The sequence below is a fragment of the Chelonoidis abingdonii genome, chromosome 16 (genome assembly GCF_003597395.2).
Source record: "Chelonoidis abingdonii isolate Lonesome George chromosome 16, CheloAbing_2.0, whole genome shotgun sequence".
Taxonomy (NCBI): Eukaryota; Metazoa; Chordata; order Testudines; family Testudinidae; genus Chelonoidis; species Chelonoidis abingdonii.
Window position 1 is genome coordinate 19545345 of NC_133784.1, and position 27841 is coordinate 19573185.

At 55.5% G+C, this 27841-nt stretch overlaps 1 protein-coding gene across 2 annotated transcripts in view; it reads left to right on the top strand.

The window, feature by feature from the left end:
* The first annotated feature begins 10597 nt into the window (after positions 1–10597).
* The window catches only part of SEMA3F (semaphorin 3F), a 103795-nt gene continuing 86551 nt past the window's right edge, over positions 10598–27841 (top strand). For both annotated transcript variants that reach the window (XM_032799316.2, XM_032799317.2), the window contains exons 1-2: positions 10598–10863; positions 18940–19091. In XM_032799316.2, the coding sequence (XP_032655207.1) occupies positions 18980–19091 (112 nt within the window). In that variant the 5' untranslated portion in view covers positions 10598–10863; positions 18940–18979. The remainder of the gene's footprint in view (positions 10864–18939; positions 19092–27841) is intronic.

Consider the following 27841-nt stretch of genomic DNA (forward strand, 5'->3'; position numbering starts at 1 on the left):
TCGCTTGACCCGACACGGCCCACTTCATCTTTTAGGGCCTGCAGCGCAGTTTCGCCACCATTGACTTTTGCGCAGTGCTTGTTGGCGCACAACCGTTCCCGCCGCCTCTGCGTAGCTCCCTATCTTCTTTTGTCTGTCCACCTGTTTTCCTTCTGTGGCCTGCTCGTTCTGCCCCGCCCTGCAGTTTGCCCGTGGTCCTTCTCCCATTCCAGCTCGCCTTCTCCCCCACCCTGCTGCCCCCAGCCTGATTGTCCTCCCCTCCATGGCCTGCCCCCTCCCAAGTAGCCTTAGGCCCTTTCCCCATTTGGTTTTTTTTATTCCCCTATTTCCTTCTTTTCTTCCTCCGTTTGTGGTGAGAATTAGGTGACCAATGGGGAAGGCACAGCGCATGGGAGGGGGCATGGCGCTGAGGGGAGGGACCAATCAGGGTAGGGGAGCACAGGGGGGGATAGGGCGAGCTGGGATGCGGTGGTAGAGGGACCCGAGGCCACTTGCAGGGCTGGGGTCGAACTCAGGCCACGGGGTACCGGTGGGACAGACAAAAGGATTAGGGGCTTAGTCCAGGGCGGGGGGAGGTGGTGCGCCCACAGCCCCTTGCGAAAGTCAATGGTGTGCTGGCTGCTGCGGCTAACAGATGGAAGTGGCGTTGGTGGGTCAAGCGGCGCTCGTCTAGAGGACGGGGTCCAAGCAGAGGAAACAGCCAGCGGAGGTGGTGGAGGGGCAACTATTGGTGGTGGGGAGCGAAGGGAACACGATGGACCGGAGGGCAGGCTCCACGCCATACCCGGCTTGTCCAACAGACACGTCCAAACCCCTCCACAAGAGCAAGGTCGAAAAAGACTCGCAGGATCCCTCACGTGGTGTTTCAGTGGTCTCCGAGCGGGCGGTCCCCTTCCCCTTACTCTCTCCTCGGGCACCAACAGCCCACGCAACAAGCCCAGCGCCCCAGCAAGCTCCAGGTTGGTGGTTTGGTCTGGTGTTTCCAGGGGGGGACCCGCTTTCAGATGGCGTCCTCGCACAGAGCCTGCTACATCCCCTCCTCTCTGGGAAGCGGCCTCGCCCCCCTCCTCAAGGGCTGTAGGTGGGTAACAGGAGGAACTGAGGGGGGGGGCATTCTACTATCCAGCGTGAAGCAGTAGCGAGAGAGGGGTGGGTGGTGGTGTCTCTCCAGCCAGGGGGAGCGCAGGGCAGGAACAGCAGTAGCAGTAGCAGCAACAGCAGCAGCGAGGCCAGTGCCCAGCAGGAACGCAGCAGCAGCAGCCGTTCTTCCCTCCTTCTTACAGCCGATCGCGGTCGAAGGGGAGCCACTATGGCCCAGGAGGAGGCTTCTGTTCCCGAGTGACGCAGGACAGGGCTGCTCTGAGTAATCAAGAAACCTGCTAGAACAAGTTAAGCAGACAGGCTGCATTATGCACTGCCTGCAGTCCTCAAGCGTCTAATCAAGGCCCTGGTTTAAAAAGGAGCTCCTCCAGCGGGGAGGGGCGCTGCGGAGAGGACTTGTGTGTGAGGAGTGGAGCAAGAGGCACAAGGAGCTGAGGTGCAGACGGTGGTGGCTGCTGGCAGGATAGAGAGTACGTTATTCGACACAAAGGAAGGTCTGTGGTGAGGAGAAAGAAGGTGCTTTGGAGGAGCATGGGGAAGTAGCCCAGAGAGCATCCGTGGCCCCACAAAGTCGCGGGATCTCCTTCTCAACCTCCTCTTGGCCCTGGCCAAACTAGCCATCTACAGCACCAGGGAGAGGAGGTTGGCTGATGGGATTTCTTGCAACTGTGGGGCCTATTTCCGCTCCTCTGTCCGTTCATGCATCCGAGCGGAGTTCCTCTGGGCGGTGTCCACTGGCTCCCTTGATACCTTCGAGGAGCAGTGGGCGTTGTTGTCTGGGGTTCTCTGCTCGGTGTCCCCATCGGGTTCCCTTCGTTTAGCCCTGTGACCTCACTCCCGCTCCTGCTTTTTTTCATTAGTTGTCCCCCGGAATTACTTGGTGTTCTAGACCTGTGGATCCTCCCCTTAGGCTGGGGGGAGGTCCTTTAGAAGTGGGCGAGCTTTGCCTGCCCACCCCTGGGATGCCAAATGGACCAGACTCCTGTACCCCCACTGGCCTGGGTCTGTCACACCATGTTCATTATAAAATGATCGTGTGGTATCCAATGCGAAAGTTTGTCATGCTGGGTGGCTTCGGAAGGCTCATGATGCACTGAGCATGGTTGTTATAGTGATGTTATAGTAATTGTTACAGTAATTTTATAGTAAAGTCATAGGTTATAATTTCATGTATATAGTTATGAGGCTGAACATGTATCCTCATGGCTTAGAACAAGCCCATGCAAAAACCCTCCAAGAGCAGAGAGGCAGTTCACACCTCGTCAGGGCATGGATGGGACAAACCCAGCCCAGCCTCACAGGAACAAAGGACACTGGCCTAGGGAGGAACAAGAGAATCTGTTAGACCCTTGAGGGAGTCACCCCCTTCCTTTGGTCAGTTTGGGACTGCGATGAGGTAATGCTCATCTGACTCTGAAGAGAGGTGGGGCAAAGCCAAGAGGAAAGAAATGACATGATAAAAGGGAGAGATATTTTGACATGCTTCCTCTCTCGTCCACCTACATCTGCAGAAACCACCACCATCAAGCAACTGAAGTGCAGGTCAAAGGGGAGAGCCTGGCTGAAGAGCAACCAGCCAGCCTGTGGTGAGAAGCATCTAAGTTTTTAAGGACATTGAAAATGTTAAGATCAGCTTAGAATGTGTTTTGCTTTTATTTTATTTGACCAAATCTGACTTGTTATGCTTTGACTTATAATCACATAAAATCGATCTTTATACTTAATAAATTCATTTTACCCTGAAGCAGTGTGTTTGGTTTGTCATGTGTCAGAGGCTCCCCTCGAGATAACAAGCCTGGTACATATCAATTTCTTTGTTAAATTGACTAACTCATGCCAGAGGCTGTGTGTGAAAAGCCCAGGAGTGATGGTTCTCACCAGGGCTGCCCAGAGGATTCGGGGGCCTGAGGCAAAGCAATTTCAGGGGCTCCTTTCATAAAAGAAAAGTTGCAATACTATAGAATACTATATTCTTGTGGGGGCCCCTTTGGGGCCCGGGGCCTGGGGCAAATTGCCCCTCTTGCCCAGCCCCTCTGAGCAGCCCTGGTTCTCACAGCAGAGCAGGGTAAGGCTGGCTCCCAGAGTCATGGATTGGGGTGACCTAGCAGATCACCGGTCCAGATAACACCAGAGGGGAACGTCACGGGGGGTTTCAGAAGTTCCCCTCCACATTTTTTTTAAATGTCATTTTGTGCATAGATTGTAAATCTCCTTGAGACAAAGCTATTCGCCTGTCAGAAGGTGTACGCTACACTGGGTCGGCAGAACTCCGACAGTCCTTTGTAACCATAGCCTGAAAGCCAGAGTTCTGCACCACTGCTGTCCGGTCTGTGGACTTTACAAACTCCGCAGTTCGTATGCGCAGGCTTTATAAACGCTACAACAGCTACTGAGAGAGCAACAAACTCAGTGTTCCTAAATGCAAATATTCATAACTCTCGAGTTAATGAGTCAGCCATCTGAAACCAATAAGAGTCCTGTGCATTAACATGCTGTTGAGAGCACATGAATAAAACAACATTTGGAATTTTGATATCAGGCTCCACTGGGGGGGTATGACGTTCCTCTAAGGTTTGGTGTTTAGAGAAGGTTTTAGGGGCTTTGCTTCAAAAGGGAAACATCTCTGAAAAGTCTTGTATCTCAGGAAGCCCCTACATTTCACACAGTTTATTTTCACTCATGATTAGAAGATTTTGTGGGGGTGGGCAGGGGTGGCTCCAGGCACCAGTGCTCCAAGCGCGTGCCTGGGGTGACAAGCCACTGGGGGCGCTCTGCCGGTTGCCGATAGGGCGGCAGAAAGGCTGCCTTTGGCAGCATGCCTGCGGAGGGTCTGCTGGTCCCGCTGCTTCAGCGGACCTTCTGCAGGCACACCTGTGGGAGGTCCGTCGAAGCCATGGGACCAGCGGACCCTTTGTGCTTAGGGCAGCAAAATGTCTAGAGCCACCCCTGTTTGGGGGGTGGGGTCAATTACACAAATTGGCCAACAATTAGAGGCCTGGAGAAAACTTCCTTTTGAAGAGATTGAGACTGATTATCTTTAAGGAGCAATGAGTAAGAAGGGACGTGATAGAGGTATACAGAATAATGCCCAGCCCAGTGAAGAGAGTCTGGATCGACTCTTCATACTGACTCCTCACACAAGAACAAAAGGACCCTCCGTGAAAATGAAATTTCAACTGATAAAAGGAAAGGGCTTTTTCATGCAACACGGTTAAGCTGTGGGACTCCCAGCTACAAGGTGTCATTGAAGTCTAGAGCTTAGCAGGACTCCAAAGATGACTGAAAACACTAAAGCTTCCAGAGTTACAACAGTAAGGATTTAACACAAAACCAAACGTGACTTTTAGATGGACTTTCCATGCCTCCATTCGCCAGGGCCTAAGCCAATGAGGAGGGCCGAGCCATTAGGGAAGGACAAGTCATTGTGGAAGAACAGCCCAGTGATTGCAGGCTAGTCTGAGACTCAGAACACAAGCATTCAAGTCCCTGCCACAGACTTCCTTGCAAGTCACTCAGTCTCCGTGCCTCAATTTCACCATCAATACAACTGAGATAATAGCCTTGCCCGACCTCATGGAGGTGTGAGGATAAATACAGTAATGATTCTGAGAGGCTCAGCTGCTCTGGGTCTGGGGGCCATGTAAGCACCAGACACAGAGAGAACCTCTGACTAATGGGGGATAGGAGGAAAATTTCCTTGGGGTCAGGTTTCTCCGTAGCTGCCTCCTGCAGCGTTTCTTGCATCTGGCATTGGCTATGGTCAGAGACAGAACACCAGAAGGGATGGATTTCAGGTCTGATCCAGTCTACCAATTCCTATGTTCTTAATAACCAGTCTCCTAAATGGAGCTATGACCACTGAGTGCATCTTCTCTACTATCCCCTGGACCTCACTGGGCCAGAGACTGCCTCTGTCCTGTGTTTGTAAGGCACTTGGCATCCTGGGGTCCTGCTCAGCGACTAGGGCTCCTAGGAGCTGCCAGGGACCAGGGCAAAGGCAGTATGGCCTAGTGGTATTGGCTGGAGCTGGGATCAAGAAGGAAAAGTCAGGATCAGAGCCAGGCCAAGGCTGGAGACTGGAGATCAGAACTAGTCCCAAGCTGGGTTGGACCAGAAAACAAGATGGAGCCTGGAGTTTGCAGCAGCCCAGGACAATTTCCTGGCCCATCCACCAGAGTTAAATAGTGAGGATGGGCCAATCAGAGGGCTGCAGGGTGCTGTTCCCTTCGGGCTGTACTTCCTGCGGTGCCTAATCTCCACAGTGCTGCTTCAAGGTGGCTCTGCCTGGCCTCCCAATGGTGATGTGGCGACACCAGCTGTCCCAGTCTACGCAGACCCACTTCTAGCCCTGTGGCTACTCACAGCAACACAGCTATTTCATGTCTATGGCATGGGCATTGACTTTTAGTTTTCCCAAGGGGGTGCTCCACCCCTGCTCCACCCCAAGGCTCCATTCTCATTCCTCCTCTTCCCCCAATGCCCCGCCGTCATTCTGCCCCCTCCTCCGAGGCCCTGCCCTCACTCTGCCTCTTCCCACTCCGCCCCCTCCCCAATACCCCCACCTTCCTCTTGCTGCTCTCCGCTATTCCCCAAGACGACAAACAGCTGGGACTGGTGGGTGCTGGAGCACCCATGGAGTCGGCGCCTATGGTCCATGCAGCCATAGGACAGCATTCTAAGGCAATACCGTCCCAGATGTGACATAAAAGTTACCAGTCCTCCCAGAATCACACGAGCAGCTGATTCAATATGAAGACCCAGAACACTGGGCGAAGGCTGACTTTTAGGGATGGCAAGATATATCATTTCCCTCCGCTGCTGTTATCACATAATCTTCTCCGAGCCATGCACGTTCTGATCTTTCGCTTTCGTTTAATCAGCCAGACTGCAGACGTTCATAGCTCAGCTTCTCTGGTTATAATCCTCACCTCTGTGCTGCACTGCCTATGAAACATGGGCCACAATTTCTACAAGGGCTAATTGATATTCTCTCCAGCTCTTCCTTTTCTTTAGGAAAGTCACCTGCTGGGGACGTCCTGATGTGAGGGGGAAAGGTAAACAGGAGAGACGACTGGCTTTCTTTAGCTCATTGATCATTTCATATTCCTCGCTCATATCTCCTCCTAGGCCTGGCCTCTTTCATCTCTCCTTCTGCAGAATGTTTTCATATCACCAATCGTCTCTCTCGCCCTATTACATATTTCTGCAGTCTCTTATTTCGGGACGAAGTGAACATACTAACAAAGGGGAAGACTGCTGATTTTGTGCATCGAGGTTATGGTATTTTCCAGATTGTCCTCTCTGTACAGCTCAATTTGATCTGGTCCATGACTGAAGAGGACAGCTCTATGGAAAAAACAGCTGGTGTAGAAGCAGCCCGGTGATTCAGTAGGTGGCGCTCTTCTCTGTGAAGACATACCCCCTGCACTCTGCAAGAGGGCACGGGCTATCTTACAGACAAAATGTAAGCCTAATACTCTGCCCCCCTCATGGTCATTAGATTCAATGGCCACATAATTAGTCCCAGTGTCCCACTCCAATTCCAGTGCAGGTAATTCCATTCTTCTGCAACCTAACGTTCCTCCTGGAGTTTCAACTGGAGATGTTATTCTTCACTTGATGCAGCAAGGGGCAGAATGGTGGGGATGTTCTACCTCAGAGGTGGCTGTGTTTTAGCTGGTGGATGGCTCAAGTGCTCTTAGATCCTCCAGGATGAAGGATTCTGTCTTGTGGAGCTGGCTGGAAAATGGGAAGTATTTGCTGGAGGAAATTCAAATAAGTGAAAAAAGTGTTGTTTCCACTTTCTTTTGTAGAGACTTTCCAGGTGTGTGTGTGGTTTTTTTTGTTATATATTTATATATCTATATCTATCTATCTATAGATATAGATATCCAATAAAATAAAGGGTTGAAAAGAACCTGGAAGATTTAGAAAGAAAAAAATTGTCTGTAAAACACCCTCATTTTGGCAAAAAAGACCCCCTTTTCACTGAAAAAATTCAGCCCACTGTAATAAAGTGATCCTGCAAAATTCTATGGCTACCCATATGCTCTATGAACGTAACAGCGTGAGTACAGAACTGCTGGACTCTTCCTTTTCATTGGCCTCTCCTCATTCCAAGATCTGATGCAAGACAGAGCGGTTTGTTAAAAGAAAATGTTGGCTGTTGAGTCATTTTCAGCCACTGTTCATGTTCTAACTGGAAGTCCATGTTCTGTGCACACAAATCTGGCTGATAGAAAACCAGGCACACAGAAAAATCTTCTCCATGAGGTAGTACAATTACCGGTCAGGTTTTGTTAAGCAACATCCATGAGTCATGTGCAGTTACCAATACACAAGGACTCATGCATGGCTGCTGGCAGACAAAGCATTCTTTTTCAGCCACTGCAGGTCTAACCCCACAAGTCCACCCTCAGAGTCATGAAACATTGAGAAAAAGCCTGTAGAATTAATAGAGAACAATCTCCGTTGTAAAGTAGTCAGGATTAACACACACGCAGAGCACAAATCCACAAAAGCAAGGCAATGAAAAGTGAATCCACTTAACAGTACATCTGCCCTACACCTCCACTCACAAACACCCATTGCCACAGCTACTGGCTGCACCACTCATCACAACCTTAATTCTGCCCTGCCTCGTCACAACCTTAACTCTGCCCTACTAGAGACACCAGGCTTCCATTGCCTCCTTGACTACCCTTCTGCACCCACTCCTTTACTCAGCCTTCTCCCACTACAGCAGCAATCCAGGGGGCTAACTTGCCAGCTCAGGAAGGGTCAATGTTACATCAGAGTCTGTGTCAGGGCCTTGCCTCACACAACACAATTTATGGGTTAAACCAAATGCTTAGGCAAACTGCCAAAATAAAGCAGCTCCTCTTCCCCACCTGGCTACAGTTTCTGGAGGCTTTTCTCTCCACTCTCTCAGCACTTTGCCCTGACCCCCCAGGGATGCCTGCAGGAATTTTTCTACTCCTTGCACTTCCCAACTCCCCAGGCCACATGCCAGGTGTCAGCTAAGAGCTGGATCCTTTCCCCTGATACAGGGTCCTACCTGCTGTCTGCAGGCTACCTGAAAGGCTGACATGAACTGGGTTCTTTCCCGGGATCCAGGCACTCCCTGCAGCTCTCCAACTCAGCTGAGTTCATGCTGGTTCTTCTGGGGACCTGGGGAATCATCCAGCTCTCATCTGCTCCCACCGGGAGGCAGCCTGCTAGTCACAGGTGGGGGCCAAGCTGGACTACCATAAAGGGCCAGCCCAGTCTGTGGCCACAACCAATGACTGCACCAAACACCAACCACAGCTAGTGAATCGGGCCCAGGGCCGGAGGGTGGAGTAAAGGATGGGGTGCATCTGGTCTGCAGCACAGCCGTGTGCCTGAGGATGGAGGAGAAGAGGGTACGTACTGTGTGGTCACTCGCCCATTCATTTTCTTGCTTTATAAGCTTCATTATCCCAAGGCCAAAACAGGCTGTTGACCCCCTGGCCTGATCTCCTGCATGACACAGGTCAGGGAATTCCACCCTCTTCCCCTGTGTGGAGCTCAGTGACTTGCCTTTGTCTAAGCATCTTGCAAAAAGGCAGCAGCTCTAGCTTTATATGTCACTTGGATGGTGTAAGAAAGGGCTCTTTGCTTGGTTACCATGGGGGGATTGAACCACAGACCTCTAGGGGGTGAATCACTAAAGCCAAAGGGGCACATCCCCTAGCCAACAGCTATACTGTCCTCTGTGGGTCCAGCACACTAACACACGCTGAGCGCTGGGCCATGCGTTGATTTGCATCTGATATGTACCTTTGCTTATTTGCTTTAGTTCTTTCCTGGGGAAATAACGGCCCAGAGTTGTCCTACTCCCCAGGACAGCCATTACCAGTGATTTGGACATTTCCTTCACAACAGTGGTACCTCGCTCCCTGGATCGTCTCATGAATGAGCCACATGTTTGCAGTACAGATGCACAGGCCGGGAGGGAGCAGGGAAAAGATGCACCTTCCTTGCTTAGCCCCAGACCTGAGCCTGGCTTTGGGATCGTATGAGATAACTCCGAGAGGAATGACTGTGACAACCCAGGCCCCCAGCTCTCTTCGTTAATCACAGAAATCTCCTGTGTCTTGTCCTGACTGCAGGTTGCTCAGTCTTACTGTGCAGAAAACAGTCCTTGATGTTTGCAGAACACCTTTCGCCCCAAATAATCCCCAGATGCTCTGGTGGCTACACAAATCACCCCACCCACCACTGACAGGCAGCCACCTCTGGGGAGGAAGAGATCAACAGCCGTAGTTTGACACTTTATCGGAAAGACGTGGCTTCCAGTAGCACAGAGTCTGCCAAGAAATGTGGATCAGCATCAGGCTTGCTCAGAAGAAAGAGCACCACCTGCTGAATTTTGAGGCAGGGCAGGGCTCCGGAAATTTGCTGGAGATCCCTAGCACCAATTCCACTGATGCCTTGAAGCCTTGCCACTCCAAACAACTTCGCCAGCTCTGCACTCGGGGTTCACCCTGCATCTCCCCAGGGAAGCTTGCTTTCTGGCTGGTGTGGGCGATGGCTCCGAATCTCCTCCCCCAAAGGGTTAATCCATCTTGTCTTGGGGAGCTGATGCAAGGAAGGAGGGGGGTGGGGGGGCTGAGATAATGATGGGAACTCGCTTGGTGCTGCTGTCAGTTATGCCTGAGTTTTTCTTTGTTGGAGGATATTTGGCTGGCTGGATTCTGCAATATCACAAAGGCCCCTTCCTCCCCTCCCTCTCTCTCTCTGTCACTCACACTCCTCTTCCTCCTCTCTCTCTTTCCCCCACCCACCCCAGGGAGCCAGGAGGCTCCAGTGCAATAGGCTGCAGAACTAAGCCAGACAAAGGACTAGCTTTATTTATTTAGATTTGCTAGGTGACATCCCCCCCGCCCCTTTCTGGGCACTCCCCCTAGAAAACAGGCATCAAAGAATCGCGGGGAAGTGAGGAAAGATACCAAAGGTTTGGAAAGGGCTGTTCCAAGGTCTGCACCAGCCAAGCCAGGACCTAAGGCTGGAACAGGGGAGCGGGGCCGGGCTAGAGGGGGAAGAGTGAGGCTGGAGGTGAGCTGGGCAGGGCTGGGGGGTGCATGTAAACTGATCCGGGGGTGGAGAGGAGACCAAGCCAATCCCCTTCCAAGCATTCCTCTGCAATGCTCCCTCTGCCAAGCCCTCCTGAGGCTCTGGCACCAGCGGCTTCAGCGGGGAGGGGCGGTACAGGTGGAAAGGGGTGGGGGGGGAGAAGCCAATCAATCCAGCCCCCCATCCCGGGCGGGGGAGGGCGGGGCTATGCAAATCGAAGGCAGCAGAAGCCAATGGGCTGCGGCGGGGCCGCGGACTCGGTGCGAGTTGTGGAGCCGGGCGGGTCGGGGAGCGCACGGGGTCGGAGTCTGCCATCGCTGCGCGCAGTTCTGCTCGCCTGGCCAGCAGCCAGCGCTCCGCGCGCAGAGCTGCCAGGGGAAGGCAGCGCAGTTCGGCTCGGCTCGGCTCGGCTCGCCTATGGCCCGGGGGGCAGAGCCGGCGCGCCCCTGATCGCCGGCACCCTGCAGCGGGGGGCGCATGGGAATGGCGCGGGGACTGTGCCGCTGGGCACCCTGCTGAGATGGGCTTGGGCTGGCGCTAGGGTCCCGCTCCCCTCCGGGCTGGGGCTGCCCCTGGATCGGCGCCGGCTCCACGCCCGCAGCTCGCCGCGGCTGGGAGCCCCGCGCATCCACGCTGCTCCGTCGGGCCCCGGAGCCGTCCGAAGAGGTACGTATCCGCCGCGAAGCAGGGTGCGAGCCCCAGTCCCGGGGGCTCGGGCCCCTGCCCAGCGCGCTCCACAACTCCGCCAAGGCTTTCGTGCCGGCGGTGGCTGCGGAACATCGTCCCCTGTTGCGAGGCGAGGGCCCGGGGAGGCCCGTGGGGCTGCACCTCCGGAGGTTCGCCAGGGATCGGGCCCCGGCAGGGACCTCCTGTCCCGAGATGGGGCTGAGGGGCGGGAAGGCAGAGATCCAGGCGAGCGCTGCTCCCAACAAACTTCGGGCTGGTTTGAACTCTCCCGAGCAGCGCAAGTCTTCGGGTCGGATCGTATTGTCCCGCGCCCGGGGGCAGAGGAGGGGAAACGGGTCCTGAGTTCCTAGGGGCTGGCAGGGCTCGGGGAAGCTCCAGCTCCCGAAAAAGCCATGGGAGCAGATAGACCTGCCGAGTGCACCGGCGCCCCGGGGCAGCTCAGCGGCTCTGGCCCTCCAGGCGTGCGGCTGGCAAGCGGGCGCTGCCCTTGGCCGGGGAGGGAGTCGGGTGGGACGACAGTTCCGCGTGGGAAAAGGAAACGGATGGCGTGCCAGGGCTGGCCTGATTCCCCGCAGCGCCCTGGCGGGGCAGGGCTCTGGGAAGCCACCCGCAGCCCCTGCAGCTCAGGAAGGTCCGTCTGCCTTTCCGAAGTCTCCTGCTGGTGCTAGGAAGGGGCTGCCTCCAAACCCCAGCCTGGTTTGCACCTTTAGGGGGTTTGTTCCCCTGTCCCCTTCCCAGGCCCAGCCTGTTTGACCTGCCCCAGGGTTCTGCTCTCAGCTGCTTCAGGGCCTTTGCTTTGGGTCTGGGGTGACCCAGCACAGAGGTGGGCGAAACCCCTGGGTCTGAGTGATCTCGCTGCTCTTTCAGCTTTATCGGCTCTTGAGTTCCCTGAATTTATTATCCATTCTCCCTTCTCCGCTTCCCCTGCTCCCTCCTCTTCCCCTTGTTTGAATTCTTCTCCCAAGTTCTGGGCCTAGGGACAGCGGTATGTCCCCCTCTCTGCCCTGCCTCTGGGGGGGGCGGTAGGGAAGGGTCAGCCAGTCCCTCACTTCCATCATCTTCCTACAGTCTAGATTGTCAGACAGGAGGAGAGGAGCTCTTCAGGGTTCTGCTGCCAGCCTCACTCCCACATCGGCCTGTTTGTTTTCGCTTTGGCTTTCATTTCCCCAATGAAAACACAACTGCTGTATAATTAGTGGGAGACATTCCCATGCCCGGGGAGCTGCGGCCGCCCTGGTTAATTGCATCAATTTGTTAGACAGGACAAAACCGCCAACCCCTTGTTCTCCTTTGCTGTGGCTCAGATCTCTCAGGCCCCAGTGCAACCAGAGACTTCCCTGCTCCTGCCAACAGCTGGCATGGGTTGTTGGGCTGGGGCCCTTGGGCCAGAGCATCAGGTGGCTGTGTGGACACTATGGAGCCAGGCCCTGGGATGGGGGACAACTCTTGTTTGGGTTATTAACAGCTGTTGGCATTTATTTCAGCATCCCTCAATTCCTGCCCCTTCCTTTCTTTGTGCAGCAGCTTCAATTAAAACCTGTTTTGCCTTCTTCCAGGCAGGGCCTTCTCTCCTCATCCATCTCTGGATGGCCTGTGACCTGGTTGTCCCTGAGTTGTGGGGGTCGCAGAGAATGGATGTTGAGTAGGGAGGCTCCCAAATCCATGGGAGAGGTGGATCTGCCTGGGGAGGAGCATAGAGTGAGGGAAGAGCCAGAGGGCTGAAAGATGGAAAGAAGGGACCCAGAGAGGAAAGAGGGACATGCTAATGGGGCAGGCCCTTGGCAATCTGACCCCACAGGAGCCAGCATTCCCAGACCCAGAGTGCCGGGAGAGTGTTAATGAGCTGAGGGGTGGGGAGGGCAGCTCGGCTGTGTCCTGCTGGAGGGTCAAGGGGTTGGCTGCGGTGACAGCTCATGTCTGGGTGGGCAGAACACTGGGACAGAGGATGGTGTATTGGGGAGAAAGCAGTGCTGCACCCTGGGGTGTGCTGGGTGCCCCAAGATGGCTGGTTTGGGAATGTGGCAGGGGTAACCCTTGAGATGGGCAGAATACTCCTGGGGTCCAGGCTTGGGGACTTGTCTGGCTCACTGCCATGTCTGCTCATTGTTGGGTCCTGGCTCATCCTGGCAGTTTTCAACACCAGCTTCCCCACCCCCTTCACTCTGCCTTCTCCCTCTGCAAGGGGGTGTGTGTCTCTGTCCTGCCCACCAGGCTGGGAGGGAGGCCGATCTCACCTTGGGGGAATAGTCAGGAGTCACATGGCAGCCCCAGCTCCTGTCAGTGCCACCCTGCAGGGCATGGAGTGCTGTGAACTCCCTGGGAGCGTGGCTGTGGTGGAGAGTGGCAGAGGGTGGGTCAGCGGGGGCACAGATCAGAGTGCTAGTGGGGAGCCGCCCTCATTGTTCAGGCTTAGGGCACTTCCTCGTCAGAAATACAGCCCCCCCACTGCCAGCCCATGCTGTTAGGATGCTGGGGGCATCAGCAGAGGGGGCCGGATGCAGCTTGCCTGACCAGTTCCTCTCTACCAGGAGCTAAGGGTCCCGGGACAGCAGATGTCTCAGGTATAAGGGCACAGCATCAAACCCAGGACAGGTGCCTTAGTCTGAGGCTACCCAGGTGACCCCGCTGACCCACCCAACCTATGATGCCCACCTGGTCTGGTCCCCTAAATGCCCCCAGGCTGTCAGCCCTTGGAAATGATCTAACACAGTTGCAGCCCTTCTTCTACCTGACTGGTCCAAGCGCCATGCACATGGGGCTAGAATGGTGCTCTCCCAGGGGGGCGGGGGGGTACTAAGAGGAAGTCCTGTTTCCCCCAACCTTCTCCCAGCCCTGACGCACTGTCAGACTCCAAGGCTGTACCCTCCCAGCACAGGTCAGGCAGCTGAAAAGAGAGAGGAATATCCCATATCTCCACTCCAAGGACCAGAGAGACCCCTCCTGGGAGAGGACGGGGTGTGAGGAGGGCAACGGAGGGTTAAATGTAGCTGCGGAGGAGTTATGTAGGGGGAAGTTATCTGTCCAGTCCGAGGGGCTGCAGCGTTTTGCTGATGTCATCGTGTGTGTATCTTAGTCACGGAGTTCTTAAGAAGTCCCTTTTGACTCCTGAGCCTGTGGCTTTCTTTTTTTCCCAGAACACTTCCTGCTCTTTGAGCCCCTTTCTTGGACACACGCTCACTGAGAGCCAGGCACGGCACAGGCCAGCCACTCCCACCCCCTCTGAATGGGCATTTCAGCAGCAAAGCTGAGGAAATCTTTCCCTTTCTGCCCAATTGCCTCGGCTCCCAAACGTTTCGGCTAATCTTTATTTGATTTATTTTGGGGACAGGGAAAATAGCTGTGCTGTTTATAATGAAATAAAAATAACCTAGAATGCCCAGCATCGGAGTTTGGCCTTGCCTGCCCGCACCAGGAGTTCAGGGTGGCTGGTTCTTGTTGAAAAACAAATCTGTCCAGAGCAGTTGAGTTTCCACATCTGAGTGTGAGCGACATTGGAGAGAAGAATTGCAGCACTAAGATGCACTTGGAGATCGGTCTATTCCTTCTGCTCTCTCCGCATTTGTTTTCCTCCCAGCTTTGGACCTTATTTTCCTTTCTCATTCCTTTTACTGATTCCTCTTTCTTTCCTCCTCCTCCTCCCTTCTTTCCTTTCTCGTCTTTCTCCTCCTTTTCTCCTCTTCCCCCTTTTCCTTTGTTTGCCATCTCACTCCCCCTCTGACGCGCGCACAGCTCCATCCAAATGCAATAGCAGGATCTGCCAGAACTATTTCCCAAAGCCAACAGGGGGGTTTATTTAAGTGCAGCCGACTGTAGCTTTTATATCTCAGGATAATTTGGTTTTTAGACGTCCCGGCTCCAAAACACATGGCTTTGTGCTAAGTGCAGAATCTCAGCCGGGAGACGCTGACATGGAAATGAGTGAGAGTACAATAGATTCCAGAGAGAGAGAGAGCTGTGTGTGCCTGAGAGGGGAAATAGATCGATAAGACAAATATTTACGGACTCCAAAGGCAGTAGCAATACAGTAGTGACTGGGGGAAGCTGTGATTCCTGTGATGGTGGGGCATTGCCCACAGTTGAAAGAAGCTCTGTGTTCCCAGGGGCTCAGCCTAACATCCTTCCAGCCATTCGTCTGACTAATTTGAGGGATTTTCCTATCAAATTCCCAAAGTTAGTTTCCACCATTAGACAGTCTCCTCCAGTCGGCTCCCTGCAGTTTGCTCCTTGGGCACAGGGGGCAGCACTGAAGGCTTGTTTGGCCCCTGCTGCCCCAGGAGCACTATCAGGGCATGTTCTGTCCCTCGCAGCCAGCTCACCTGCCATCTCCCTGCCCTGCTGCCCCCAGCACTTGTCCCAGACATCAGGGCCTCAGACAAATAGTGCAATGGCCACATCCTGGGGCTTGAACCGGAGCCCTCCAGAACGCAACATAGGACCTGCTGCAGAGCCAGAGCTCCTGGGCAGGGCTGTACCAGCCTCTGGACTGGCAGAGGCGGGGACCTGTGGCTGCCCAGTGGGGGATGAGCAGCAGCTCATGTGATTCCGTGACCCAAGAGGGTTTCGTGCAGGCACATATAATGATTTGTGGTACTCCGCCTCCCCCACGCACGCGTGCTGGCCTCATCCACCTGGCTCAGCTGGGCTGATTGTCCAGCAAATACCCCAGTGGAAACAAGGTCCTTGGGTAAATGTCTGAGACCCCCATCTCTCCACCCTTACCTCCATCAACGGTGCTTTGCCACCATCAATTTTCCCATGCAACATGTGGCCCATCTGTGGGGGCCCATCTGTGGTGGGAGGGAGATGGCGGGATCTGTCCCTGAGCCAGGAAGAATTAAAAACCTGGTGCCTCAAGAGCACAGAGCTGTGAAACGAACCCTCTTCTCCTCCCCCTTGGCAAAGCAGATATCCCCAGACGCCGGCAGTGTCGCCACCTCCTGCGTATTTACGGCAAATGTCCTAGAATTTGGGATCCATAAAGCTATAGCGCTTGGATTCATGTGAGCATTTGAGAGTCTCCCTCTTAGATTGGGAAGAAGGAAGTTTCTGGCCCTGCTGGTTGTGGAGAAAAGTTGGAAAACGTGACCTGAGGGTGACCATAACAGCTCAGAAATCCGAAGGCAAAGGGGAAGAACCTCGGTTTCTTATTCTTAAATATCATGATTTTTAGGACAATCTTCTGATTGATTGGGGCCCGACACCTGATTGAGCATGGGGTCTTGGCCAGACTGCAGTGAGGAGCCTGCCAAGTGATCAGTTAGTTCCTCTTATCCCCAAGCTAGTTCTCTCCTCCCCACTGTGGATGCTCCAGCTGGCGGATTTGGGGGCAGACCAGCGCGCTTGCTCTCGGGGCAGCTCCGATCCAACCCAACTCATTCAGTGCCAACGGGCTGATCCTTTTTGTTGTTGCTTATCCCAGATGAGACCAGATCCACCCTGCTTGTCCAGGACACCTTGCCGAGCACCCCTCTCACCGACTGGCTCCATTCAGCAGGGATCCATTCACAAGACATTGGATGCAGCTGGTCCTTGAAGGGGCAATGGGTCTCGGCCCAGATGTGCCACTGTGCCTCCCCGTGGGCAAGAGGGAGATGAAGATGGTCATATGACCCAGTCAGGCCCCCTGGACTAGTTGAGGGATTGGGCTGGCTGCTGGGGGAGATGGATAGTAAGAGGGGAGAATGGGAGGAAGGCCTGGGGGCAGCTGCTGAGGTAGAGGCAGGAGGCAGCCCAAAGAAGCCTGGGGGCTGAGGGGAGAGATGGAGGGGAGCCTGGCAAGATTCTGTGTTTTGTGTTTGGTTTTGGACTCACACCCTGGAAAAGGTGGGCTTAGCTGAAGGCCTGAGTCACTGAGGGGAAACAGAGGCAGGGATATTTCAGGAACACCCCCCCACCGCCAGGAGGGGGTGCTCTGGAGGCAGTGACCCTGTTAGAGAGCCCCTCCCACCTCCTTTCAGCTGCTTGCCGAAGAAGGGAGGCCTAGAGGATAGGGAAGTAGCATAGGATTTGGGAGACCTGGGTTCAAATCCCTGCACTGCAATGGACTCTCTTTGTGACCATGAGTGAGTCACCTGGTCTCTCTGTGCCTCAGTTCCCCACCTGCCCAATGGGGATAATAGCTCAGCCCCCTAGGGGTGTGTGAGGAGAAATACACTACAGATTGTGAGCGGTCCACTCAATATAGTGATGGGGGGACCCAGCTAGATAGTGATCTTAAGCCACTTTGCAAAGAGAGGGTCAGTTCCTTTATCCCCGCTACACAGAAGGGGAAACTGAGGCAAAGCATGATACACACACAGAAGATGCATGGCAGAGCCAGGACTAGAGTTCTGACTGCCCAGCCTGTGCCCTGCTCACTGGACTGTGCTGCCTCCTTTCTAGCAGATAGGTTGCCATGTTCAGAGGCCATGCATGAGGACTGGGGCACGCCCCACGTTCGTAGGGAGTCTGGTGCAGGTCAAGCTAGAAGGGCAAGACTGAGCACGGGCTGTGAGCACTGTGCCAGGGAGGAGATCTCTGGTAGCAGGCAGCTCTCTTTGAGCAAAAGTATCAAAGACCCAGCACTGGAAGGTGATGTTTGACCGATTCCAAGAGGCAGTAAGTGGCTTTGCTGATAGAGTAATTAGCCAGTGGACCGAGGGGTTTGCAGGGAGTCTCCGTCACCTGGAATCCAGACCAGGTGTCTTGCTAACACCAGTTGCTGGCTCAGCTCAGCACAGTACTAATGGGAGGAGCCCTGGCCGCTCACTAGGGTCCTGTCTGGATTTAAAATCCTGTCACTGCCACGTTAAGATAGGTCAGCTTCTGCTCCCCCTGCGAGCCTGGTGGTTCCTGCAGGGCTGCTGGCTCTGCCCTTCATGGTGTTGCCTATCCCCATGGCACTCAGCCAACCTGGCACATACGGACCTTTTTTTTTTTTTCCCAAAGTGCCTTTTGTCTCTTTTTGTTCTGTAAATAATGAAGTCCAGATTTCCCCTCCGCTCCCTGGTTTGCACGGTTCTTTGCTTGGTGGGAGATATGAAGGGGAGGGAACAATCAGGATCCAGGCCAGCAGCTGCCAGCTGGTGGGCCGGCCAGATCCCTCCATGGCTGCCATGGGATTGGGCCAGGAGGGGGCTGTTCAGTCCTGACCCAGCCAGTCGGATTACTACCCCTCAGTCAAACCCCATTTGCTTTGGCAAAAGAGGCCAGCCTGTGAGCTGATTAATTACAGTGGTGCTGCCCCAGGGGATGCTGGCTTGCTTGGCAGCGTCCGCTGTCCTGAAAAGCGCCTGGTGATGGGGCGAGCCTTTGGCCTGCCCCGTCGCCTGCGTCCTCTTAGCCCCATGTTCAATGAGCAGCTGGTTGGGGTGGGACGGGCTGGTCGAAGCAGAGCTGGGTTTGATGGAGCGCTTTTATAAGTGGGGACCTGGCAAAATGACGGGAAAGATACAATAGAGCCAACTGCCCGGGCTCCTCTATATGGGCCAGACGGCAAGAGATGTGGAAAGGAGCGTCAGAGTGTCCTGCCTGGTCTGCTCAAACCTAGTGGGGGGCTGCCCCACCTCCCCAGAATCTGTATCCCCAGCTTCTAGCTCCCCCCTACCCCCACTAGGGAAAGGGAAGCTTGGCTGAGGTTAACCCCTCGTTCACCAGATAGCAGCCCCTTTCTCTAACAGGTCAGCCCAGATCAGTGTTCCCTGGGAACTGGGAAGGGGCTGGGGAATTACTCCAGCAGTGGCCCTAAGACTTGGGGCCCTATCTCCCCACCACAGGGTCTGAGGAACAGTCAGTGGGGCTTGTGCCAACTATCAGACCTCTGGAGTTTATAGACTCCTAGACAGGCTCACTCCCTCCCCCCAAGTTCTCATCCATCTTCTGATGCAGGGGGAACTATGTGGGAAGGAGCCTGGGAGGTATGTGTGAGCTGGGTGTGGCCCTGGCAGTAGTCTGGAGTGTGTCTGTGGATTGTGCTCCCCATAGGAGAGGCAGATGGGGTGAGAACCATGTCCCCGCAGTGGGTGGGCTACTCCGTTCTCAGCCCCCCAAGTAACACTGCTTTCTCCTGCCTGCTAGGCTTCCCAAGGACTCTTCCTGGACTTAGATCTACCCCACCATGCCCCTCCTTGGCGTCGTCCTCTGGGTCACCCTGCTGACGCTGGGCTGGCGGGTGGCCCATGCCAAGGACTACATCTTTGCCACGCCAAGGGTGCAGCTCTCCTTCAAAGGTAAGACACTGTCTCCTTCCTTCTTGAACCTGAAGCTGGTTGTCCCGTGTCCTGTGCTTTGAGGTCACTGCAGCAGCTGTGTCCAGAGTCCATTCCAGGGGCATAGGAATCCAGGTCCAGTTCTTCCCCTCCCAGGGGCTGCGCCAGAGTCCGTTCCAGGGGCTCAGCAATCCAGGTCTGGTCCTTCCCTTCTTTAACCTTGGGACCATTAGCACATCCATCAATCCCCTGTGTATCCACCCGCTTCCTGAGCCAACATGTGCCCTTGGGACACAGGGAAATCCTGGCCAGTATCATGGTACCTTGCTGGAATGGATTCTGGTCAGTTCCTCTGGTGCCCATGAGATCCGCTTGGTGCTGTGGGTGGTGCCACAAGGCATCTCCAGCTGGGTGGGGGAATTGCATAGCAGCACAGTGAACTTCCCATCATTCCTCAAGTTGAGCGCTGTGGCTGGCGGACCAGACAGTGGGTGGCAATGCGGCAAGCCCCGGCTGGTCCTGGCACCTCGGACCTGGCGATGCCCCGTGAGCAGACTCCCTCGGAAGGGGCGAGGGGTGACGTGGTTCTTCTGGCTAGTCTCCCCTCTGCCCATGTGGTGGCACAGGGCTGTTGGACTCCCCCGTGCCAGATGGCTAGGGTTTGGAGCACGTGGCTAGTGGCATCTGTGGGGCCTCAGCTGAGATAGTCCTAGAGGGGAGCCCTGTGCCCTGCCCAACAGCACCCTATGGAAGGGGGCACAGGCCCAATTTGCAGTTGATGTAGTTGAAGGGTGAACTAGCAGGACGTGGCAGCTGCTGTTTCAACACAGGGTGCACAGTGAGTGCTTCTGCTCCCCTGTCCTTCCTTCTCGTCCTTGCAACACCAGGGCCGCCCAGAGGATTCAGGGGGCCTGGGCAAAACGAGGGAGCTGTGGTACTTTTACTCGCCCGGCGGGGGTCTGGGTCTTTGGCAGCGAGGGGCCCTTCAGTCGCTCCGCTCCGCGTCTTCGGCAGCACTGAAGGCCCCCCCCATCACCGAAATGCTGCCAAAGACCTGAAGCGACTGAAAGGCCTCCTGCCACCGAAATGCCACCAAAGATCCGGGCTGCTGCCGGGCCAGGGCTCGTGGGGCCCAGGGCCTAGGGCAAATTGCCCCACTTCCTCTTCCCCCTCCCCGCCCCCTGGGTGGCCCTGTGGAACACAGAATGGCCCGGGCCTTGGGGGAGCCGGCGGGGCGGGGCAGGTTTTTCTGTAAACCCCAGCCAGGCGAATGCAGAAAGCACGCATGAGCTGGCAAAGGAGGGGACAGGTGCAGAGCCCCGGAGCAGGGCTCGCTGTTGCAAATTAAGCCACCCGCTGGTGTTGGTGCCTGTATGGGCTGGGGAACTTCCCCCTCCTCCGCCCCGTCTGTTTGGGGGATCTGCTCACTGGCTCTGTGCTTGCTCAGATACCTGGGCCCTGTCTAGATGTATGTGGCCTTTTGCGCTTGCCCCAGGGGTGCTGGACCCCACACCAGGTGGCCTGCTGCTGGGGTAGGGGTTGAGCTGGAAAGAAGAGGGGTGTGAGTGGTGGCAAGTTTCAGCAGGGCCAGGGTTTGAACAAGCAAGTTGTGGTCATCATGGGCGCCTCTGACTAGTCACTGGGTGAACGCTGCATGGGCACCTGTGTCCTGGGTGTTTCTGCCACTTGCCAGCTGGGGAGACTCTGCTGGTGGCAAAGTTGCCTAGTGGGCAGGGCACTGCACTAGGACTCACTGAGACCTGGCTTCTGTTCCCACCTCTGCAACCTTTGCTGAGTCACTGCCCGCTCTGTGCCTCAGTTTACCCTCTTGCTCCTCAGTTTTTGAGAGCATGAACTCTTCAGGACAGAGCGTCTCTCGCTATGTTAAACAGGGCCTGGCACAATGGGACCCTGACATGGGTTTGTGTTGCTAGGTGCTACCATAGACAATAGGATGCAGCCCAGGGAGACTCTCTCCGCTGGAGGGGTTTGCCCTTTGGGCCCCTCCCGTCCTGCTGCTAGTGCTGGAAGCCATGTGGGACTCAGCTGGGCCTGAGCAGAGCAGGCAGGTGCTGTGCGGACAAGGAGCAGGTGGATGGCTGGGGCAGGAGCTGTAGAGGACTGTGAGAAGGCTTTGAGGGTTTGCAGCCCTCTGCAGTTGTGCCATGGCACTAGCCTGCATCCACACTAGAGGGAGCAGGAGGGGCGGTTGCTGTACCCCAGCCATGCCAGCGCAGTCCTGGGATTGCTGCCACTCCCCCCGTGTGGGGTTTGTGCGTGTGGATGGGGTGGAGTTCATGGGAACACTCGAGGGATAACTCAGCGTTCAGTTGCTGGTGGAGGCCAGGCCGCAGCCCCATTGCAGATGAGATCCCATAATGATGCCCGCTGGCTCAGCTGGGCCCTTCGCCACTTGGTACCACTGGGCGGGTGTGCAAATCTGTGCAAATGCTTGTGATCTGTACAGTCGTGGCTCCTCGTTGCCCCCACTCTTTGCTGCTAGGGCCCAGAGCTTTGTTTCCTGCCCTGGACCTTTGGCTGAGGAAGCAGGACACTGCATGCCCCCGTTTGATACTGCTGTTGTGCTAGCATGGTGCAAACAGGGTGAGATCCGCCCCTCGCCAGGCCTGGGTGGCACCTGTGTCCCTGTTTTGCTGATTTTGGTGGCTAACACGGCGTGTGCCAGCCCTTGGTGAATTTAATTTCACCCTGTATATACCTGATCCCGTGTGGCCCTACTGACTCCAGCGGTGTTCCTGCTGGCTTACGCCGGAGTGCCCGAGTGTGGATCCCGGCCCTTTATTTCTCAGGAAAACTTGAACTGAAACATTAATTCAGATGGCCTCAGGGTGGGGCACTGTCAGATGGCCTGGAAAGCGGGTCAGCCACCGTCCCAGACCAACCCCGTGTTGTCTGGGAGATGGGTGGCCATGGTGATGGGCTCAGCCCGGCCTCGAATAACATCTTTGCTAATGGACTGGGAGTGACCCACACACCGATCAAGGCAAGCTGGGAGGAAGCAAGGAGAATGAAACCACACAAAGGCGCCCGGCAGGGTTTGGCGCACGGGCAGCAAACAGAAGCTGATTTCAAGGGAAGCATGGTGGTGGGGCTGCCCAGGGAGCTGAGAAAGGAGCCGAGTCCTGGGACAGATCTAGCCAGCAAAATGAAAAGTTCAGGTCCACAGACTCTTTGCAACAGGCCACTACTCTCTGCAGGGCATAAACTGAGGGGGAGGAATTATTTTACACAATACTTGTGGGTATAACTAGGATGACGCTCAGGGTGCTGGGCTGGGGATGTTCCAGCCGTGGGGACTTTGGAGACCTGCCTGGAAGGGGTGTGTGTGTGTTCTGTGCACAGGCTGGGAAGTGGACTCAGCTACTAAGGTTTTTGCAGGCCCATGGTTCTGTGATGCACTGCAACAGGGCTGCATCGCTTTGTGCAGTGTTCCCAGCTGTTCTGGACTCCAGCATGGAGAGAGAGGCAAACCAGAGCAAAATTCAGGCTTTAGTCCTTTCTCCACCTAGAGTGTCCGCTCCTGGCAAGCCCTTACTGAATGGAGAGGTCTCACCAACCCTCTACGTAATCACCCAACAGTGCCCCCTATTGGGAAGCTGGTTATCATAACACCCAGGTGTATGTGCTGAGCAAAGGATGTTGAGCAGTGTTGCAGGTCTGAGAAATGGGGAGTGGAGGGAATTGCAGCCACCTGATCTCTTTGGAGACTAGATCAGACACACGTTGCACGGGGCTGCTGCAATGTAACCGCACACCGCGTTTCCAACAGCCAGTTGATGCAATGCCCATGCCAGGGCATGCCGGGGGCGGCAGTTCTAACATGGTCTAGACAAGCATTGTTAAGCATGGTGTGCGGTGGGATTGTCCACACGCAGTCGCTTCCACGGGAGCTGGGCGTTGCTTGTACGTCTCTGGTTTAACTCCTTTAACTTGCGCTGCCCTCACTGCTGTCCATGACAACTGGATCGGGCAGTTGTCAGGTGGGATTCCCAAAAGCATCTGTGACGTAGGAGCCCAAATCCTGTTCCCTGAGGGATTTAGGAGCACGGGTCCTATTGACTTTCACTTTCCTCCGGAAATCCCAGTTTGGGACTCAGGGTGGTGTTTTCAATTTTCACTCCTCTACCTGCCTCTGCTGCCGCCTCCGGGTGGTACCCACTGGGGATCTGTGTGACTGTACTGATTGACAGCTGTGTGCCTGCCTCTGCAGCCATCGGAGAGCTGTTAACAAGGGGCACTGGGGGAATTGCTGCTTCCTTTTATCCATTCCCCCTGCTCCAAAAGCCATCCACCCTAGGTGCAGATGGGCACGGATCTGCTGGGCAAGGAGGGTGCAGTTTACATGTCATTGAACTGGAGTAATTATTGGAGCAACTTTTTGCCTTACTCCAAATGAACAGGTCACCACCCCAGCCCCCTGTCCATGAGAGGGTCTCTTTGCCCTGCTGCTGCGCTTTTTCAGTGTCTCCCTCCAGTCAATGAGAATTAACCTCTTGCCTTTCTTAAGAGCCAGCTGGGATGCTGGAGTTGTAAACTGAGCTGGCTTTAATCGGCTTTTACGAGTCGATAATTTCTCTGTGTGTCTCTCTACACTGAGGCAGTGGGGCGAGTCAGGGAGGGCGGCAGCAGGGAGACCTACTAAGCAACGCAGGCCCTCCTAGCCAGCTCTGTGCATGAAAACAACTCCAAGGCTGGGGGAAAGGTGAGGGATTCACTGGGTCAGCTCTCTCCTCCCCCTTGGCCCAAATCCCACTGCGGATTAGCCAGCAGGAACAGGCCCTACCTCTGCAGGCAGGAAAGGAAAGCAAGCGAGCAAAGATAAGCCCTGGCGGGGGCGTCAGTACAGATGGTGCAGGCCCAGCAGGCACTGAAATAAGAGCCAGGACTGCGCCTCTGCGAGCTGTCAGGGCTAATGGCGCGCCAGCTTTGCAGGACAGGGATCCAGCCCTGCTTTTATGTCACAATGGAATGAGTTTGGGGGTTTCAGCCATGGGCCCATTAGGAGGAGCTGGTCATGCCATGAAAGCTGTTGTCCAGTATCGCACAACTTGTTGGGTTTTGTTCAAGAGAAAATGATTGGAATTGGAGCAGCACTGCAAGTCGGGAGTGAGGGGCACCAGCAGAGCTGTGGCAGGAGCCCAGGACTGGGATAGTGGGAGGCTGCAGGTTAGCAGTGAGGAGCACTGGCAGAGCTCTGTATGTGGGGAGCCCAGGGCTGGGATATTGGGGAAGTCTTAAAAGTTCAGGAAGATGCCCAGAGCTAGGGGTGGGGGATGCAGGTCTGCAATTGGGGGGTGGCTGCAGGTGGGAACCGAAGGTCGAAGGGGTGTCCAGGTGTGGCAGCGTGTTTAACAGGACTGCAGGTGCTAGGAATGCCAGGAGCCCCGAACAGCTGGACTGGCCAAGCCCCATGGGGGTCCTGGATCTGGCCACTAACTGTGCCCAGGCAGCCAGGTCCATCCCTTGTGCTGCCCAGTCTGGCAGGGCAGAGCACAAGGTCAGAGGGTATCCAGCTGAGAGAGCAGCGGAAGGTGAGTGGGAGCGGGGCTGTGATGGGAGGGGGCTAGTGGATCAGGTTTGGGAGGTTTGGTCACCCCACAATGACCTGCAGGAAGGGGCTTGCTTGGGGCAGGGTGGAGCAGAGGCCACAGCAGCACCACCCGGTGGCTCGGACGGTAGCAGAGAGAAAAGCATTTTGCTCCCAGGGCAGATAAAGAGAGGTGAGGAGGTGAGGTGAGGTGAGGATGGCCACCCACTGGGTCTCTCCCACGGGGCCTGCAGTCTGATTCCATGTTTAATGTCCCCAGGCCTGGCTCCCCGCCCGGCTGCAGGCCACAGTGGCAGCTGGGTACCCTGCTGGGGTCTGCCTGTGGAAGGAGGCTGATGGATGGCCCAGGGCAGTGCCGGGCCTGGTTTTCATCCCTAGATTCCACATCTGGAAGGGACCACTGGGATCTGACCCCCTGTCTATCCCAGGGCAGAGATCTTTTTGAAAACCATCCAGTCTTGCTTTAAAAATGGGCAGGGATGGAGAATCCGCCACGTCCATGGGTAAATGGTTCCAACAGTTAATTACTCTCACTGTGGAAATTTTACCCTGACTTCCAGTGTGAATTTGTTGAGATTCAACTTGCCGCATTGGGTTAGACCTCCCTCTGCTAGCCTGAACAGCCCATTGTTAAATATTTGTTCTCCACATAGATACTTATAGACTGTGATCAGGTCATCCTTAACCTTCTCTTTGTTACGCTAAATAGATTGAGCTCCTGGAGTCTCTCACTGTCAGCAGGGCTAGCTCTAACTTTTTTGCCTCCCCAAGCAAAAAAGAAGAACACCGCCCCGCCGTACCCCCCCGGAGCACCATGCCACCGAACCCCACACCAGTGCTGCGCTGCCCAAAGCCCCGCCCCCCTGAGCATCACACCGCCTGAAGCCCCGTCCCCCCTCAGAGCGCCACGCTGCGCCCCCGTCTCCCCTCTGAGCACTGCGCCAAGCCCCCGTCTCCCTCCAAGGCGCACGCAAGCCCCCGCCCCCCTCCTGACGCTCTGGTGCTGCCCCAAGCCCCTGCCCACCCGATGCTGCGCCAGCCCCATCCCCCCCAGCGCTGTGCCATGCCTCCACCCCCTGGAGCGCTGCGCTGCCTGAAGCCCCGCCCCTGAGCACCGCGCCTCCCGAGGCCCCCACCCCTGACGCCACATGCTTTTTTTTACACCACCGAACAAAAAAAATACCCCTCCAGCGCTGCCCTGATGAACAACCCCCCCCCCGACCCTCCCGAATGCCGCCCTGCCCCAATCGGTGCTGCCCCAATGCACGTGCTCTTCGGTCGGCTGGTGCCTGGAGCAGCCTTTGACTGTCAGGCAGTTTCTAATCCTTTCATCATTCCTCGTGCTCTTCTCTGGATACACTCCTATTTATCAGTATCCTTCTTGAACTGTGGGCACCAGAACTGGACGCTGGATTCCAGCAGCGGTTGCACCAGTGCCAAATACAGAGGTAAAATCACCTCTCTGTCCTACTAGAGATTCCCCTGTTTATACGCCCCAGGATCACATTAGTTTTCTTGACCACAGCACCATGCTGGGAGCTCACGTTCAGCTGATTATCCACCACGACCTTCAAACATCTTTCAGAGTTGCTGCGTCCCAGGGCCGAGCCCCCAGCCTGTAGGTACAGCCTGTGTTCTTTGTTCCTCGAGGTTTACATTTCCATTCAGTTTGTTTGGAGAATCTCCTGTGACCAGACAATTATCATCTATGTCCTCTTAGTCCAGCCAGTTAATCTGGAGCAGCCTCCTTTTGCCTTTCGTATTACCTGGCATTACAGGGCCAAGATCCCGTCTCACGTGTGCCCCTGGTGTAAACCAGGAGTGAAAGCTGTTGAAATCCAGGGACCCATGCAGGTGTATGCAAGGTTCAGGCTCATGGAGGCTTAATCTCCTTTACTCCAGTGTTGATCCAGAGCAGCTCTCTGATGGTGTTATGCGCATGCAGGAGGTGGGACTGCCTGGAGAGAGTATGCGGATCAGCATGCTCTTGGGTCTGGATGGATGGATGCTCTCCTCTGCAGGAGGCAGAAGGAGAGCTAAGAAACTCTGAGTCTGAGCCCACCCCTTTGGTGGGTAGAGACTCACAGGAGAGATTCCCCAGGCTTGTGACATGCACAAAGGCAGGGCCGTCCCTACCCATATGCAAAGTACGCAGCTGCGTAGCGCACCAGGAAATTTGGGGTACCAAATTCCCTGGTGCCCTGCGCAGCTGCATGATGCTCCAGCCCCTGCTCTGGCTCTTCCCCATGGCCCCCGCCCCCACTCCACCCCTTCCCCAAAGCCCCTGCCCTTAGCCCTGCCCGCACTCCACCCCTTCCCCTGAGGACTGCAGCAGGACCGGGTCTGCACTCATCGGCGGCAGGAAGTGCAGTAACCCGGCCCCAGCCCACATTGCCAGTGAGTGCTGGAGGGCTGTTCCCCCTTGCCCCCCAAGCCAGCTCTCCCCACCCCGGAGGCCTGGGGCCCCACACACACACCCCACGGGAGGGCTGTGTAGGGCCCCAGAATTGCTAGGAACGGCCCTGCACAAAGGGACTGGTGACGGGGATTGCGAGGCTGCTGAAGCCACAGCTCTGGAGCTGTCCATGCACCAAATGGCTGGCACAGTGCCAGGCGCCCAGAGGGAGGCACCAGCCCTGCTGTGCCACAACAGGCCAGGGGTAGCCGAGGGTCTGGACCCAAGCGAGGGTTTGGCTGAAACCCTAGTGATGGAAACTGCTGCCTTGGCTCTAGCTTCGGGGGCTCCCCACTGAGCCATTTCATTGGACATGTGCGCATCCTCCACTGGTGAGCCTGTCTCAAGCACTGTGTGCCTGAACTAGGGGGTGAGTCTGGTGGGGCCCAGCTGGGGAGTTCTCGCTCTGGCTGCAGCAAGTCCTGCTCTTACTCGGGAGGGTGTCAGTCAGGCCCCAGTGTCGGGCAAGGGGCGGCTGTCACCCCTATGCTGAGACGTACCGAGCCGCGCTCTAGAATGAAGGTGGAGTTTTGCTTTCCATGTCTGCTCAGTTTTGCTCCTAAATTCCCCCAGGAAACTCTCAGCTGGGCATTTTTGGCTTGTAGCCAGTGGGCTTTTGTCATAAACAGATAGTAGAAGTTAATAGAACAGAAGTACTCTATATCTCTTTTGACTGTAAAGGGTTAACAAGTTCAGTCAGCCTGGCTGTCACCTGATCAGAGGACCAATCAGGGGACAGGATACTTT